The sequence below is a fragment of the Podarcis pityusensis genome (genome assembly GCF_964106645.2).
Source record: "Podarcis pityusensis genome assembly, chromosome: 8".
NCBI lineage: Eukaryota > Metazoa > Chordata > Lepidosauria > Squamata > Lacertidae > Podarcis > Podarcis pityusensis.
The window spans coordinates 71,082,187-71,100,776 of NC_138033.1; the positions used below are offsets into that span (position 1 = coordinate 71,082,187).

Genomic DNA, 18,590 nt, shown 5'->3' on the forward strand with positions numbered 1-18,590 from the left:
TCTAATAAAACATTTTGGCTCTCGATGCAGCTTTCCCCTCTATTCTCCAACGAAATGCCAATTTGTGTAGGTGGGACTTCTCCCTCCTGCTGCTCCTCTCTTAAGCTCCGTAAGGAGAAATGAGTCTTGCGGCAACGGTCTGACCTTCAGCTGAGCTAACTGAGCCAGGAGCCAAGAGTACATTAGGCAGCAACTGATTCATTTGCTTGCTGGCTTAGATTGATAACCCTCCCCCCCCCCTTTTCCACGGACTCAGAAGGGAATCAATCACTCTGCACTTCCAAGAGGAGGGCACGGCAACTGGCAGCCTCTGCCCCGTGGGCTGCCCCCAGCCAATCCTCTGATCCCAACTGCCCCCTCTAATAGCATAACGGTGACAATGACAAGGCCATTATTGCACCATTAGATGCTGGCTTGGGATCAGTGAAATTGGCTGGGGGCAGCAGACACGCGGCCAGCTGCTCTTATTGCAGCCTTCATCTCAGACGCTGGAGGAAGTGTACACTTTCTGCTCATTTGCAAATGAAAATATCACACCCTTCCTAACTGCAGGGCTCCCCACCTATCGTGGCACACCATCTCGGTTCAAAATAGTGTCCTAAGGTATCGAAATGTGGACCAAAACTCGCTGCTCCATCTCAAGAACTGCTGTGCCAAATTAGCTGGCGATATCTTGAGAGGTGTTTGAATGCACAGAAGACAGACAGACAAATTGCTTTGCAAAATATTGAGGAGAGAAATAGAAGTTAGAAAGAGACAGAAGTGTTGGGGGCACTTCTGCATTGCATCAAATACTGCAACCCAGGCGTGATTTGTTACATGTCTGGAACTTCATAATGAAGTTGTTGTTGTTGTTGATAATGATGATGATGATGATGTTCCACCTTTCCCCCAGAGTGGGACTCAAGGTGGCTTACAGGTAAAGTAGAAACAGCTAAAAACATAGAGGGGGGAAACAATCATTAATTGTTATTGTTATTTATCCCATTTCTATACCGCTTTATATTCTTAAGAGGGAAAAAAAAATCTCAAAGCGGTTTACAGCATGTTAAAATGTCAAATATAACAACCCAAAATAAAGCATTGCTGATGAAAGTCAAATATAAACCATACGTTCAAAGCAACATAAATAAACATTGACTAGAATAAAAAAAAAAGGGACGTGGGTGGCACTGTGGGTTAAACCACAGAGCCTAGGTCTTGCCGATCAGAAGGTCGGTGGTTCGAATCCCCGCGACGGGGTGAGCTCCCGTTGCTCGGTCCCAGCTCCTGCCCACTTAGCAGTTTGAAAGCACGTCAAAGTGCAAGTAGATAAATAGGTACCGCTCCGGTGGGAAGGTAAACGGCATTTCCGTACGCTGTTCTGGTTCGTCAGAAGCGGCTTAGTCATGCTGGCCACATGACCCGGAAGCTGTACGCCGGCTCCCTCGGCCAGTAAAACGAGATGAGTGCCACAACCCCAGAGTCGGCCACGACTGGACCTAATGGTCAGGGGCCCCTTTACCTTTACTTAGAATCAAAACAATGTTGATATGGAAAAGATCTATTAAAACATACAGGTAGTTACAATGAACACTTCACAGCACCAGCCCTTTCCTTAAAGCCAGTTGGTTCCCCAAAGCTTGCTGGAACAAGTAAGTCTTCACCTGTGGCAAAAGGGCAACAAGGCAAGGAGAGTCAGTCTAACTTCTCTAGGGCGGAAGTTCCAAAGTCTGGGGGCAGCCACTTAGAAGGCCCTTCCTACATCCACATCAAGTGTACCTGCAAGGGTGGAGGGACTGAGAGAAGAGCCTCCCCTGAAGATCTCAAAACCTGGGCAGGTTTGTATGAGAGAATATGGTCTTTCAGATAGCTTGGACCTAAGCCATATAAGACTTTATAGGTCATAAGCAACACTTTCAACTGTGTCCAGAAACAGACCAGCTGAGCTGTTGTAACAAGGGAGTCATGGGCTCCCTGTAACCATTAGAAGTTATAAATAGTCCCCATTGACAACCCCCCCACACACAAAAGATGCACAGCTGGCTGGGGCTGATGGGAGTTGCAGTCTAAAACATCTGGTGGGCACCAGCTTGGTGAAGCCTGCTTCAGCACAGACACCTTCCAAAGAACTCCGTTGATCTGCACTCCAAACAAGTGGTTCTCAACCCCAGGTTTTCCCTTCCAGATCGGAGCTTTCCCATTTTTAATTTTGACAAGACACTTTTAATAGCAGATTGATTTCTCCTCAAGAGCGATTCCGCAGGCTGGAGATAGACTTTGCAAACGGATTGCGGTCTGTGGTGTTTCAATGCGGCCGCTGCCTGGCCTAGAGAAGGATGAAATGGTGTCTGATGGTTTCTCTGGGTGTCATAGAAAATGTCTTGCCAGCTGCCAGAAAGCCGTGGATTTTGTTTTGCCCTGTGTTTGATAATTATGCGGGGTGGGTGGGTTCCTACCTTGCATGATCTCTCCCTACCCAATAGATTTCCCTCCCAATTACATTATCTTGACTTCCACACCATTACCGATCACTGATCTGTGAGCAGAAAATACAAAAAGTCATGCAGAACAATTTGTATTATTCTTAATATTACTTGCAGTATCATTAATATTATGATTAGCCGATGAACTGGGTTGATTAATTTCTCAGCCTTTGGGCTAGCATCAAGTATCCTGCAAGCATTATTACTGTAGGGTTTAACTGCCAAGGATCCACAATTGAAAGCTGCAATTGGGGGAAGATGATATTCCCTAATCAGACTTTCTGGCCTCCTATTTTCTCCAGAAAGGACTCGCATGGTTTATTATATGCTGCTACTTACGATTGATTACTTGCTAAAACTGCTTCAGCATGTACCCAATTTCCACAGGAAAGATATATACTTCTTCCCTGCCTGTACATTGATTTGTGATCAGAAAATCTCTACTAAAATATTGATCATCAGTGTTTAGCTAAGGGAAACAGGTATTATTGGGTCACATCCAATTAAGTCTGACCCATAGCAGACCCACTGAAATTAACGGATCTAAATTAGTCATGCGCACAAATTTTCACTGTTCTACTCTAAGTATAATTGAGATTGGATACAGCTGTTCTTATGGTTCTTGTTGCAGTTTTTAGCCAATTAATTGATGTTACTGCTACTACTAGAGTGGCCATGAAGCCCATTATTTCCCCTCTTCTACTCACATGTTTTTCTGCTTTGACAATTTAAGTCTGGCTTTACTGAAGCAGTGACAGACAATTCCAGTATATTGTATTGTATATTACAGTGGTACCTTGGGTTACATACACTTCAGGTTACATACTCCGCTAACCCAGAAATAGCACCTCAGGTTAAGAACTTTGCTTCAGGATGAGAACAGAAATCGGGCTTTGGCGGCACGGCAGCAGCGGGAGGCCCATTAGCTAAAGTGGTGCTTCAGGTTAAGAACAGTTTCAGGTTAAGAACGGACCTCCGGAACGAATTAAGTACTTAACCCGAGGTACCACTGTATATTATATTACCAGTGCTTTTTTTTTCCTAAAAAAATATTTAGGGGTCTCATTTTGACTCAAGAAAATCACCGTTTTATAGTTCAATTCGGGGAAAATACAGTAAATGGACAAAGGTACAAAGACTCACAAAATGTTTAGGGGTATCCGTCCCCCCCAGAAAAAAGCACTCTCTGTGTGTGTGTGTGTGTGTGTGTGTGTGTGTGTGTGTGTGTAATAGAAGTGAATGTAGCTTGTTTATCTCCCCCTGTTTGTGGCACCAGGCTGCCATCTAGTGGTCACCTGGCCTCTTAACCATCTGTATACAGACCTTTTCCAGCTGGGGAATTAACACGAACAGGCTCTCTTTGCAACAATTTGGAAACATAGAAGCAGCGAAGAAGGCTTGATTCAGAAGTATCTTCTGGCTTCCCTTATGTTGGTGAGTCACCTTATACAAGGGACAGGGAACACGCCCCCCCCCCCCCAGATCTTTCCCTTTGGCCCACAGGACTCTCTCCCAGCTACCTCTCCTCTCCCCCAGGCCATTCCTCTCACCATCCCCGCTTACAGACTCTCCAAGTGTCCCTATTTTCCAGAGACAGCCCTGGATTTACAGAAACCATCCCGGTTTCTGATTTGAACCCAGAACGTCCCTATTTTCATCGGAGAAATGTTGGGAGGGCATGGTAAAGGTAAAGGGACCCCTGACCATTAGGTCCAGTCATGGACGACTCTGGACATCCCTATTTTAATCTGACTTTATGTGAACCCAGAACCAAGGAGATAAGTAAGTACGCAACATTTAGAAGACACCCGAAGGCAGTCCTGTACAGGGAAGGATTTTTTGTTTTAGTTTTTAAAAAAATGTTTAATGTTTTTATATATGTTGGAAGCCACCTAGAGTTTTATCTCAGTGTACAGTGGTACCTCGGGTTACATACGCTTCAGGTTACATACACTTTCAGGTTACAGGCTCTGCTAACCCAGAAATAGTGCTTCAGGTTAAGAACTTTGCTTCAGGATGAGAACAGAAATCGTGCTCCCGTGGCGCGGCAGCAGCAGGAGGCCCCATTAGCTAAAGTGGTGCTTCAGGTTAAGAACAGTTTCAGGTTAAGAACGGACCTCCGGAACGAATTAAGTACTTAACCCGAGGTACCACTGTATTATAAAAAGATACTTTGTAATGGGTACGCCTTTTTATATATCTTTGAATAAAGGTAAAGGTAAAGGGACCCCTGACCATTACGTCCAGTTGTGGCCGACTCTGGGGTTGCGGCGCTCATCTCGCTTTCTTGGCCGAGGGAGCCGGCATACAGCTTCCGGGTCATGTGGCCAGCATAACTAAGCCGCTTCTGGCGAACCAGAGCAGCGCACAGAAACGCCGTTTACCTTCCCGCCGGAGCGGTACCTATTTATCTACTTGCGCTATGAGGTGCTTTTGAACTGCTAGGTTGGCAGGAGCTGGGACCGAACAACGGGAGCTCACCCCATCACAGGGATCCGAACCGCCAACCTTCTAATCGGCAAGTCCTAGGCTCTGTGGTTTAACCCACAGCGCCACCTGTGTCCCTTTATACCTTTGAATAGGTATCAATAAATAAATTTAAAAGGAGAGAGTGAGAGCTTAGTGACGCATCCCAGCCGGGCAAGAATACTTGCTAGGTGGGGGGCATTGAGGGGTGTGGCTAGGGGAGAATTCCCAGGGCCAGGTAGAGAGGCCCCCTGCCCTACGGTGCCCCATCCTTGTCCAAGCCAAATAATTTACTCACAGTGTCCCACCAGTTTCTGAAAACTTTGCAGCAGCTCTTTGCATTCTTTTCTGTTGGGCAACTTTCTGCACAGAAAGGAGAGATGGAAGCGGAGGTGGAAGTGGGTGGGGGAAGGAGACACAGTAATTCTCCCTCAAACCACGCCAAAGCTGCTTTGCACGTCAGTTTTTGATGGAAACCCTTAATTAGGTTAACGTAGTCACTGTCCTTCCCCAGATGGCCGGCCCTTCGCGTTCCACTGCAGTCTAATTGCGGCCATTCCTCAGCTGCCCGCACGGCCGGCTGATTGCATTAAAGGAAGGATGTCCCTGAATATCTTTGATGGGCTTATTCTTCTTTTTCGTGTTAGCAAAGGCACTTAAATAATGCAGGCAGAGTCTGGGGAGAGAAGAAATCATCACGACACTCTACTGAGGAATTGGGGGGGAAAGAAATGTATAATTTGAGGAGAAAGGAACAGAGATAGCATTGATTTTAATTTTTTTGTTGTTTAGTCATTTAGTTGTGTCCGACTCTTTGTGACCCCATGGACCAGAGCACGCCAGGCACTCCTGTCTTCCACTGCCTCCCGCAGTTTTGTCAAACTCATGCTGGTAGCTTCAAAAACACTGTCCAACCATCTCGTCCTCTGTCGTCCCCTTCTCCTTGTGGCCTCCATCTTTCCCAACATCAAGGTCTTTTCCAGGGAGTCGTCTATTCTCATGAGGTGGCCAAAGTCTTGGAGCCTCAGCTTCAGGATCTGTCCTTCCAGTGAGCACTCAGGGCTGATTTCCTTCAGAATGGATAGATTTGATCTTAATTTAGGTAAAGGTAAAGGACCCCTGACAGTTAAGTCCAGTCTCAAATGACTCTGGGGTTGCGGCGCTCATCTCGCTTTACTGTCCGAGGAAGCCAACGTTTGTCTGCAGACAGTTTTTCCGGGTCATGTGGCCAGCATGACTAAGCTGCTTCTGGCGAAACCAGAGCAGCGCACGGAAATGCTGTTTACTTTCCCACCGGAGTGATACCTATTTATCTACTTGCACATTGACATGCTTTCAAACTGCTAGGTTGGCAGGATTTAGGGGTAGCTAAATCACAGCCTGCAGGCCGTATGCCCCACCTGGCAAAAAAATTAAAAAGGTGCTCAATTTTTTTTTAATCACTCTTTAAAAAATATTGACCATTTCCAGGAGTTTCCGACGGTGATGCAGTAATGACTGTTTAATGGGGAGGGGGCACACAAAAAAACCTTTGTACTGACTGCTTCCATACGTCCCGCACTGTGATGCTAAAAGTCCCCCAAGGCTTCCTCCACATAGTTCATTTCAAAAATGAAAGAAAAAACATTACTTTTATAGGTTTCCACATTATGATACAGTGCTGTGATAGCCAAAGGTTCCCCCCCAAACCCATCTCCTTCAAAACTGTAATTCTCTCTCTCTCTCTCTCTCTCTCTCTCACACACACACACACACACACACACACCACGTACCATAGAGTTGTAAATTGGAATGGGACCCAAGGGTCATCTAGTCAAACCCCCTGTAATGCAGGAATCACAGCTAAAGAATCGCTGACAGATGACCATCTAACCTCTGTTTCAAAAACTTCTCTCTGTGTGTACATATAGAATTTAAAATAATGTAGAAAAACTGATAGGTGAGTCTTTTATTATTTTATTTACTTAAACAATTTATATACAGTGGTACCTCGGGTTACAGACGCTTCAGGTTACAGACTCCGCTAACCCAGAAATAGTACCTCGGGTTAAGAACTTTACCTCAGGATGAAAACAGAAATCGTGCGCCGGCAGCAGCAGGAGGCCCCATTAGCTAAAGTGGTACCTCAGGTTAAGAACAGTTTCAGGTTAAGAACGGACCTCCAGAACGAATTAAGTACTTAACCCAAGGTACCACTGTACAGCTTGGCTACAATCATCCATAGAGGGAAGTGAGGGGCAGATGGGGTTCGTCAACCTGGGAAGGTAGCCCATCTGGGAGAAGGAAAACTCTAATCCTGAATCTCTGCAGCCTGGGATCTTGTAAGTGCAAGGAGAAAATGGAGGGGTGCACCTTTGGAGGTGAAGGAAAATATTGGAAGTTTGCAGCGCCTGCTGTGGCTGTAGAGACTGATCCAGGAGAGACATGTTTTGTTGCAGCTGGGGCAGATGAAGGCATCCGGTTGTGCTGCTGCAGATGTACCACGGTGCTTCTTTTTCCTGCGCTCCTCCCAGCAGGCATCTCTCCTCTATTCACTGCTATGGGTGGACAACCCATCTGTCTTTAGGCAGGGTTGACATTGCCAGCCTTCACATGACATTCACAGACATCTTTGTGGCACAGAGTTGGTCTGCCAATGGGCCTGGCGCCTGAAGCCAGCTCCCCATAGAGCACATCCTTAGGGATGCTGCCGTCTTCCATGCTGTGAACATGACGTTCCTGAGACAGGAGCGTGAACATGCTGGGAGTGTGGCTTGGCAGAGCACATCTTTGTTTGAGACTCTGTCCTGCCATGTGCCACCTTGCTTAACTAGCATCCCCTGGATTCTTTGGAAGAAGCTTGAAACCCACCCACCCATCCTTTTTACTGGGCATTCATGATTATTTGTGCTCATGATGACATTGGGACAGTTTTAAATGACTCTGCTTTCAATACTGTACATGTTTCATGATGTACATACTGCTTTGTTTCCAGAAATGCATGTCCCATAACTTCTGAAACCCTGTAACTTTTAATACCACAAATGCAGTTTTGTGTTTGTGTACATTCTGCTTTTGTTGAGCTGTTGTTGTTGTTTATGTTCTGCTTTTGTCGAGCTATTGTTGTTGTTGTTGCTGCTGCTGTTGTTGTTGTTGTATACCTGAAGGAGCATCTCCATTCCCATCATTCGGCCTGGACACTGAGGTCAAGTGCCGAGGGCCTTCTGGTGGGTCCCTCCCTGCGAGAAGCAAAGTTACAGAGAACCAGGCAGAGGGCCTTCTCGGTAGTTGCACCCGCCGTGTGGAACACCCTCTCATCAGATGTCAAAGGAATAAACAACTATCTGACGTTTAGAAGACATCTGAAGGCAGCCCTATTTAGGGAAGTTTTTTAATGGCTGATGTTTTAATGTACAGTCATACCTCAGGTTGAGCGTTTTCAGGTTATGCTCCGCGGCGACCTGGAAGTAACGGAACGTGTTACTTCCGGGTTTCGCCACTCACGCAGACGCTCAAAATGATGTCATGTGCATGCGCGGAAGCGGCGAATCTCGACACGCGCAGACGCGGGTTGTGTTTGCTTCAGGATGCAAACGGGGCTCTGGAATGGATCCCGTTCACATCCAGAGGTACCACTGTATTTTTAATCTCCTGTTGGAAGCCGCCCAGAGTGGCTGGGGAAACCCAGCCAGATGGGTGGGGTATAAGTAATAAACGATGATGATGTTAATTATTATTATTTTTTTTTATACCCCCTTCATCCACTCATTACAGGGTGGTAAACAATATAAAAATACAGAAATACATAGCATAATAACAAACAAAAATAATAACTCCACCACAGTTTAACGATCCATAGATCATTTATTTAGCCAAAGGCCTGGGAGAAGAGGAATGCTTTTGTCTTGCATCTAGAGATAATGTAATGAAGGAGCCAGGCGAGCCTCCCTGAGGAGACCACCAAGCTATAGCACAGGAGTTCCCTTCTAGACAGCAGTATTATGGTAACACTGGAGAAGCACCGCAGAACAACTAATACAGTGGAATTATGTGTGAATGTATAGTTCTCCCAACAACATGCTTATTGTGTCAATGGCACATTGCAGAATATACCTGCAAAACACATGAAGGAGCGCCTATGATAAAGTAAGGGCCCCAAGATAATTTAAGTGGGACAAGTACAAGATAAGTTCACATTCCTGCCAACATTTTTTTGATGAAAATTCGGCCTACTGGAAGGTCTCCCAGGCCTGTGCTGCTTCGGGAGGCGCGGTGCAGACTGGAGGAGCCTACCAGAAAGTCATGCCGGCCTCCCCTGCATCTAGAGATGCTGTGTGGACCGGAGAAGCCTACTGAGTGGTCAACCCAGCCTGTGCAGCTTCGGGAGACACTGAGCGGACAAGACCCGCCTCCTCCTCCTCCTTCTCCTCCAGTGCCACAGACAAAAGTGCCATGGCAGAGGGAGGAAGAGGAGAGATGACACGTGGGGTGAAGGTAACTTTTCCTTCCGTTTCTTGGTCTTGCAATCTGGTTTGAGCCAACTGACTCACGCCAGAACTGAAAAATGCCTGCCTTTTGGTCCCACGCTCTGGCATAGCTGGAGCACAGGAGCCAAAACGGGCATCTGCGATTGGGATCAGAAGCTGGGGTGGCTTCTGTCAATTTGGGATGTCCCGGTTAAATCGGGACACTTGAGAGGTATGAGTTCAGGGTGTAAACAGAGCTGGAATTTCAAGCAGCTCTGCCTGTTTGTGACGCCAGAATTCTAGAATGTTCTACGGTCAGACGTTGCAGCATCTTTTAGAGATGCCTCATGGAAATCACTGAGCTCTTCGTATTTGGGTTCATTTGCCAACAGTGCAATGTTGGATATCAAGCTGCTCCAAACGCCAGCCGTGATAATTGATAATGGATCTGGGTCATGCAAAGGTGGGATCTCAGGTGAGTCTGAACCACGATCGCTTATTACATCTGTTGTTGGACACCTTAAACAGAACACGGAGGATTACTACATTGGGGAGAAGGCTTTCTCTAAGAATGGTGCCGTGTTGCTGAATTATCCTGTTGAGCGTGGCGTGATTACTTCTTGGGATGACATGGAGAAACTCTGGAAACACATCTATAAACAGGAGCTAAAAGTGAAAGCCAACGAGAGGCCTGTGCTGCTCTCTGAACCACCACTGAATCCACTGCTGAATCGGGAGAGGACAACAGAGATGATGTTTGAACACTTTCAGGTTCCAGCTTTGTACCTCTCGGTCCAAGCCACACTGGCCCTTTACGCGTCTGCACGCACCACTGGGTTGGTGATGGACAGCGGAGATGGAGTAACTCATACTGTCCCCATCTATGAAGGATACTGCCTGCCCCACGGAGTGTCCAGACTTGATGTGGCAGGGAGGGACATTACCAATTACCTCGCCAGCCTCCTTTTGGAAAACAGCCAGCCTTCCTTAAGCAGGACCAAGAAAATCATGGTGCAGAGCATCAAAGAGAAGTCCTGCTATGTGGCCTTGGATCCCAAGCAGGAAGTAGAAAGAAAAGCTGAGGTCTTCAAGCTGCCAGATGGAAGCACCATCACACTCAATCTCCACCTCTGCCAAGCACCAGAAATCCTTTTCGTGCCAAAGATCATCGGTGTTGAGGCGCTGGGCATCCAAGCCATGATCACCAAGAGCATTAGAAAGTGTGACAGGGATATTTGCAGCCTCCTCTATGGGAACCTGGTCCTCTCAGGCGGATCATCACTTTTCCAGGGTCTAGATGAGAGGATTTTTAAAGAGATAGAACACCAAGTCCCACAGGGGGTTCCGCTGCGAATCATAGCACCTCCAGATACAATGTGCGCTGCCTGGCTGGGAGGATCCATTCTAACTCACCTGGACTCTTTTGTACCCATGTGGATTACCAGTGAGGACTACCAAGAATTTGGTGCGGGTGCAATCCACCGAAAGTGCTTTTAAGAAGGGTGTATACTTATTATGATGATTATAAAGCTGATCTGCAAGATTGTAACTTTAATAAAAGTACAAAGAGTGTTCAATTCTCCAGTCTCTTTCTCTTTGTGTTTATGAGCGTGACCTTCATGTTATGATAATTATGTTTGTACTGTATTTTGTTCTGAAGGGGCTTTTGAGACAGTGAAAGGATAGCTTTCACTCATTACTCTGAAAAAAGCAGGGGGCGTGAGGTTTTTTTCTTTTTAATTCTCCTGGTTTTCAATTCTTCTCGAAGAAAATCAAAAGGGGGAGAGGAACGAATCCTATTTTTTCACAAATATCCCTTTTTTTCGCCTTCATACAACCTTCACCTTCTTCTGGGCTCTGCCTTAACTCTTGCAATATTTTGTGTGCTTTTCCAGAATTGGCAGCTTTGTGACACCACAGGCACTCTCTTATAACATCACCAGGGCCCTGCATTGTGACATCACTAGCTTTGGGATACTGCCGTCATGGCAACCCTGGGCTGTAACCCTTCCCTAAGGGTCTTGGCGAGGGATACGGGTGGCACTGTGGTGTAAACCACTGAGCCGTGCCAACCTAGCAGTTCAAAAACACGCTAAAAAAGTGCAAGTAGATAACGCGACTGGATTTAACTGTCAGGGGTCCTTTAGCTTTTTAAGGGTCTTGGGAAAGTCTTCTGCATAGGTTAATCGAAGAGAGGGATCACTACTGAGAATTTCCTGCACCACCTTCCAATTATGTTTTTAATGCCTCATTTTTAACTTTTTAATTGATAATTTTAATACTTATTGTAAAGCACTTAAAGCTTTTGCTTAAGTGCTATATAAATGTTGTTAAATAAAACTAAAATAAAAAAACTACAGTTCCCAGCATCCTTTGTGATAAGGCGTAAAAGTTTTAATAACCTTTTCAGTTTTGGAAGGGCCACACAATTTCCCACTCAGAGTTAATCCTGCTTTAACTGCCATTTCCTCTGAGAGCCCCTCAGATATGTTTTTGCCTGAGGATTACATTTCCCAGGTTTCCTGAGTGGAGGGCAAAGCAAACTGGGAAATGTAGTCCTGAGACCCGAAGGACTCCCTACCAGGGAATTTGTTTCATGCGGCCACCTAAACTACAATTCCCAGAATTCTTTGGGGGAAGCAATGACAGTTAAAACTGAGGCGGCGGCGGCGGCTGCTCCCCGCCCCTTTTCAAAAGTTCTCGCTCGGCCCTTTGCCCTTCTACCCGTTTCCATAGAGATATGCAAATATCACTCCGCTCGGGCGGGGGAGGAGGCTTTCTCCCCCTGGCGCATAAATACCCAACTTCCCGCTCATTGTCGTCGTTGTCATGGGAAACTACGAGAAGGAGGTGGGGGAGGAGAAAGGTTAAAAAACAAACAAAAAAACACCGTTGGCGAGACACTCTGCCCCTCACTTCCGCTTCTCTATGATTGGAAAGGGAAGGCGAAAAACGTCGCAGCGAAAGCAGGCGGGGCGCGGCTCATAGAGCCGTACACGTCGGCCAGCCCCGCCTCTTCCGGTCCCAGCCGACGCCATTTTGTGTATGTGAGAGTGAGAGAGACGAGGAGGGAAGCGCCGCTGCTGCCGCCGCCGCCACCGCCTGGGAACCTCACCGCGGGCCCTTCGCTGCCGTCACCCGCCGCCTTTCCCTCTTCGACCCTTCCCCTCCCCAGGCCCCCGCCCCGGCCCCTTCCTCGCCGCCGGGCGTCCAGCCATGCCCTCCTCGCCGCTCCGGGTGGCTGTGGTTTGCTCCAGCAACCAAAACCGCAGCATGGAGGCCCACAATATCCTCAGGTAAAGCAACTCTGGGCCTGGGTAGGCCTCGCTCAGCTACCTCACCCCTCTCCAATTCCGTTCTCTGGTTTCCCCTTTGAAGTGAGGGGGGGTGTTTGACGCCACATTGGATCAAGGTGGGGCCTCCTCATTCTCGACGTCGTCACAGTGACGTCACTTAACCCTTACAGTCCCCCCCCCCCAATTCTCTTGGTAGCGGGAGATAACGTCAAGGAAAGCTCTTCCACATCGGGTGGAATAATTTACGGCGAGGGGCTCCGTGACGTAGATCGAACTCCCAATTTTGTCAAGAAGCTGGGCGGTGGATTATTATTATTATTATTATTGTAGTTATTACATTTCTTAACTGCCCTTCCCTGTAAGGTCACGGGACGAGTTCCAATAGTGTGAAGATGCCACTTTCAGATTCGATTAAAACGATTATTGCTTACTGCTAATTGGCTTTAAAAGAGACTTAGGCAAGTTCATGGAGGAGAGCGGTGTCAATGGCTGCTGATCATGGCGGCTGTGGTCTGCCTCCATTGCTGGAGGCAGTAATGCTTCTGAATGCCAGTAGCAGGAGGGGAGAGTGCTCTTGTGCTCTGGCCCTGCTTGAGGGTTTCCCTTTGGGGCATCTGCTTGGACACTGAGAACAGGGCGCTGGACTAATGGACCATTGGCCTGATCCAGCAGGCTTCCCTTATGTTGTTATTTAGGTTTCTTACCTGCCATCCACCATAAAGTCCTGGGCGTGGGTTGCAGCAGTGCAAACATGCAATACAGAAAATGTTTACAACACTTAACAATAATAAGAATAGAGCGTGGTCTTTTAAAACATATCTCTTAAAGGCCTGGATGAAGAGTACGTTTATCCAACTTTATATCCCTGAGAGGCTCTCAAGACTGTCTTATGAAAATATTTTCACACAACAACAAAGCATTTTAAAATCTGGTATTAAGAATGGAAGTAACACAAGTTTCCTGTGGTGGTGGGATGATTCCTTTCTTCATCCTGGTTCTTCCCTGGTGCTGCCCTTGAACCTCTGCCTATTGGAGAAGAGCCATATCTGATGTTCTCTGACACAAGGGGGTAGGGGCTGATCCGATCACAGTGGAGCCAAAGTCTTGACTTCTGTTTATAAAAAAATATGTACTCCAGGATGTGTTGTGCAATACATTCTACATAAACCAAAATTAAAACAGAACCAAAATACAGCAATCTGGCAAGTAGAACAAAACAGCTTTATGCTTATTTTGTGGGGTGGGGTTTATGTATCATGACAATCCTTGGGAGATTTTGAAAACAAGGCTGTTGCATTATAAGACTCTGCAAATATTGAGGGGTGGGATTTCATAATTGTCATTGACATGATTTAATATGTTTTTTATTACAGGGTTTTTATACTGCCCTTCAATAAAACTCATTTTATTTTATTTGAGGCTGTGGCAGCGTCACAGTTCTTGATAAGCTTTATGTAAAATGAGAGTGAGGGAAAGAGAAGAGATAGTGTTGATACAATCTTTAAAGGATGTGGCAGTTTCCTTTTCTGTCTCATTTTTACTTCCTCCTCGGATGCCAGCATGTGAATCTTGAAGTAAAGGAACTGCGACCTTATTGTGATTATAGATTCCCCTCCCCACTCTGGTTGAAGGGCTGCAGAAGGAAAAGATGCTGCTCTTGAACCCTTATTTGAGGGCTCTCTACTTGCTGTTATTCTCTTTTTTCCACTCTTCAAATTCACTTAAGGTTCCTAGGTAGGACCGATGTGTTTTCATCATGTCTTTTCCCACCTTACAGTCTTGGCATAAATACAATATTTATATTTTGTTTACAAATGTTCAACAATGCTCTAATAGTGAATTGTGGGGGTGATGTGTACCTGGAGATATGTAGCTAAAAGAGGACAACTGAGAAATGGGAGGGAAGTATCTTTATGCTTAGGAGCTACCCTGACATTTGCAGGTGTGTAAACACCCTAGAGAATCCATAGGAAAAGCAAGGGTGGAGTAGAATGGAATGGAATATCCAGGAGGAGGGCAGCTTGACTAGTTGGTTGTCAGCCATCCTAAATAGGCGCACTCTTGCCTAAGGGGTGAAGAGACACCACTTCATTTTGTCCTACGTCCCACTTGTTATCTCCACAATCCTTACAACAACCCTACGAGTTTGGTGAATGTCATCACATTTTGAATTGTGTGAGCTGGGGAGGGGTGAGGGTGTTTTGCCCAGGGGTAGGCAACCTAAGGCCCATGGGCCAGATGCGGCCCAATCGCCTTCACAATCCGGCCCACGGGGAATCAGCATGTTTTTACATGAGTAGAATGTGTCCTTTTATTTAAAATGCATCTCTGGGTTATTTGTGGGGCAACAGGAATTCGTTCATCCCCCCCCCCCCAAAAAAAAAATTATAGTCAGGCCCACCACATGGTCTGAGGGGCAGTGGACCAGCCCACGGCTGAAAAAGGTTGCTGACCCCTGGTCTTGCCTAAGGATCTCATTGAGTGACTGATAAGAGAGTAGGCTCAAACCAAGGATTTTTCTTAGCACACTTTCTTAGCCATAACTCTGAACACTTCTGTCCTCCAAATACACAGTCCTTACAAAATCCAAGTGTGGTCGCACCACACTCCAGCATTTCTAAACAGACACAAACGCAAGCACCTGAGGGATATCCAGCAGCAAGCAACCTACCTGTGGGCTCGAGGCAAGATGTGTGTTTTCATGGGATAATTGCTTTGTGTTTGAGGAACACTTCTGGAAATGCTTAATGATATGGAGACTTGCTAGTCTGACTCATTAAGTACTACTCCCCAGACAATGTGGAAGTACCAGGGGTGGGGAGCAACTGTCAACAAGGAACTGGCTGTAAGGCATTGACTCATGGGGCCATGTAATGCATATTTCTTAGCACTGTTAGCTTTGCTCTTAAGGATTAAGTGTTAGAAGTTTTCACAGTTTACATATTAAAACATTGGGACATATTCAGGTTTCATACAGTGGATGTGGGGAATGCAAGGGGGCGCTTTACAAACCCCACACATATCCTGTACCTATTCCAGATTCTAGTTGGCATCAAAGGACATGTGTCCCAGAGCCCAGGGTCTTAAATTTGATTGATTTACTCTCAAACAACTTGGTATCTTCAGCCATGCTTAACTACAACAGATGCAAATTAGAATTTTTGCTACTCCATGGGTAAGCATATATCAGGCTTCCTCAACCTTGGCCCTCCAGATGTTTTGAGACTACAATTCCCATCATCTCTGACCACTGCTCCTGCTTGCTAGGGATCATTGGAGAGGGAGGGTGTCTACCCTTTTGCTGCTTGGGCATTTGTTCAATAGTTTGCATCTGGGTAGCTAATGAATATTATGTTTGTAGTTAGTTAAGTAGGTGCCAGTGAACATCTAAGACACTAATTGAAGAAAGAGTGATGTTTTATGTTTGATTAAATGACCCCAGAACTGATGGTCATGTGGTTTTGAGTGGCTCCAAATTTTAGGGTTGATAATATTTAATCCAATAAATGTGTGTATATTCTTTTTGAGTATTCTGAAGTGCTTAAATCTCTCCAATCCTAAACTCCAGGTGAGTGCTGACAACTGTTGATGTTTAGGATAAGATCCTGATCTTTTGGAGAGATGTGTGGCTGAGCCTCCTGTCTCCTCTTATCACATACCATTTCCTGTAAGGACTCTTTGCTCCTGATGGGTGTCCTCATCAATTTACAAACCGTCTTGTCTTTTTGCTGCATCTAACCAGATTTGTTGATTATTGGCCTCCTCTGCATAGTGACTGTGTATTTGGCAGCTAGGATCCAAAAATGCTTTGGGTGGAAGAGCTTCCCCATATTAGTGCCACCTCCTTCCAAAAGCCCCCTAAGATAGGTCTCCCCCTGGCGTGGAAACTCTTATGAAGGGCAGCTAGTAAAAGGAAATATGGCTTCTCTTTGAAGCATGTGAAAATGCACAGAGGTGGAGTTTGGATTTGGTGAGACAGAATGTGAAAGTTTTTGTCCAGTGCTAGACCTACAAGTTCATTCTGTACAATGGCTGATGCTACCACCAAGGGGTTGGCATTTTCTGTTGCCACCTGAAGAAGACTCCTCCCCCTCTATGGGGGTGCTACAGCCATCCCAAACTAGGATACGAGTCTCTTAGCTAATATTTATGCTCAGCTGACCTCTGCTCCCTGTATTAGATGAGGCCAGACAGCTCTGTTCTGTAGAGACAGTTGAAGTTGGCTGCCCCCAGGCTTCCTGCTAGCTGGAAGATATCCCAGGAGACAAGTGCCAGTATTACCACTGACTATCAGGAGGCTCATATTTCACATTATTCATAAAGTGAACTGTCCTGTTGGAAAAATAAGTTTTGAGTTCTTAGCATTGCTAGCAGATAGCATCATCCTCTATATGCTTACTCAGAAGTCTCACTTTGTTCAAGGGAGCTTTGTAATAGTGTCTTATCTGCTCACGCAGAAAGTGTTAGTCATTTCTGGCCTGAAAGGAAAAACAAAAGCCAGCTTCTGTATAACTTCTCTTGGGGCCTTGTTTAGGCAACTGGACAGCCTACTGCTCATCACCATGGTTTAATGGGCCTGCTTAGGATTACTGTTATAAAGTCCCCTTCAGACCATTTATCTGCCTTCATCTCCTCACGTTTCACCAAAGAACAGCTGCACAGTTCAAGCCAGTTATGGGTGTTAGGATGAGGGCGGAGTTTTCTCCTTGAAGAGGAAGCTGCCTCTTTCGGTGAGAGAATGATTGCTTGTTTACCAGCACTAGCTGACCTTTTCCAGCCATTTGCTCACAGTACAGTATAAGTAGGAAGTACCAGTATCCACCCCCCTCCCCATGGCTTTTAGGTGATAAGAACTTACAAAGCGCCAAAGGTCTATTTAGCAAGGATCCTTCTGCCCACAGTGACCAACCAGATGGCTCTGGGCATGTCTGTTCTCCAACGACTGGTGTTCAGAGATGCACTGTCTCTGAACCTGGAGGTTAACCAATCTTAGTTAACCATTAATAACCTAATCTTCCACGGATTTTTAAAATTCCCTGTGGGCCTGCATTCAATCAGGCTGTTTACTCAGCGGGTACAGACTCAGACACTCACCATTTCCAGGTTTGCTCTAACCATAGCTTGGTGTGATCTCTGAGTTGGGGCAATGCCTTTTGTTACACTTGAACCCTGCACTTTCTCCAAAAACTCAGTGAGACAATGTCCATTATTATCTTTGATCTCTTTTTCCCATTATAACCTATGTGAGGAAGGTTAGGTTGAATATGTGACTGAGCCATAGTCACCCACACCCAGTCAGATTTATGACTGAGTTGTCTTGGTCCTAGTCCAACACTATAATGATTCTTAACTATAGTTAGCTATAGTTAGTACTGTTCCTCAAACCGTGCACTATATGATTGGCACAACGCAGCAATAGTTTGAGAAGATCAGTGCGCCAGAAGAGGGGTGGTCTACATTGAACCCAAACTTGGTTTTTCCAGTTGTTGATTTGTATGAGAGATGGGCTGTACATTTCTTTTTTTATATATAAATATTTATTAAGGTTTTCACAATATTACAAAATAAAAAAGAAAAAGAAGAAAAAATACAAAATAAAAATAGTTAAAAACAATTCAATCTTTCTGTCACTTATCTTTCATTTGCTTGTTTCCCGGACCTCCTCATACCTCCCTTTTTTGTATTCCAGTTCAATTTATTAGTTCAGCAATTCCTTTCCCTCCTTAATTTATCCTGATCTTTAATCTTAATATATTATAACATTAAATTTTTACCTGTTAAAAATCCATTTTTTCATATTCTTTTATACCATTACAGCTAGAAACCACTTAACCTCAATCCAACATCATTCTAACATTCATTAATTTTGCAGTATTTCTGTAAATAGTCTTTAAATTTCTTCCAATCTTCTTCCACCG

The 18,590-nt window shown here is 45.6% G+C and overlaps 3 protein-coding genes across 3 annotated transcripts in view; all 3 read left to right on the forward strand.

Annotated features, from left to right (window-relative positions):
• The window catches only part of FNDC10 (fibronectin type III domain containing 10), a 367,304-nt gene that overhangs the window by 16,029 nt on the left and 332,685 nt on the right, over positions 1–18,590 (forward strand). The window lies entirely within an intron of this gene.
• LOC308482748 (actin-related protein T2-like) lies at positions 9,669–10,953 on the forward strand. The gene has a single exon (XM_081016227.1). It carries the CDS (start codon positions 9,773–9,775, stop codon positions 10,871–10,873), a length of 1,101 nt encoding a protein of 366 aa, XP_080872353.1. The 5' UTR covers positions 9,669–9,772; the 3' UTR covers positions 10,874–10,953.
• SSU72 (SSU72 homolog, RNA polymerase II CTD phosphatase) overlaps positions 12,240–18,590 on the forward strand; it is a 48,818-nt gene continuing 42,467 nt past the window's right edge. The window contains exon 1 of the mRNA XM_081016320.1: positions 12,240–12,672. Coding sequence (XP_080872446.1) covers positions 12,593–12,672 — 80 coding nt within the window. The 5' untranslated portion in view covers positions 12,240–12,592. The remainder of the gene's footprint in view (positions 12,673–18,590) is intronic.

Excerpts from the sequence above, each read along its gene's own strand:
- LOC308482748 (XM_081016227.1), top strand. The coding sequence starts at position 9,773 with ATGTTGGATATCAAGCTGCTCCAAACGCCAGCCGTGATAATTGATAAT.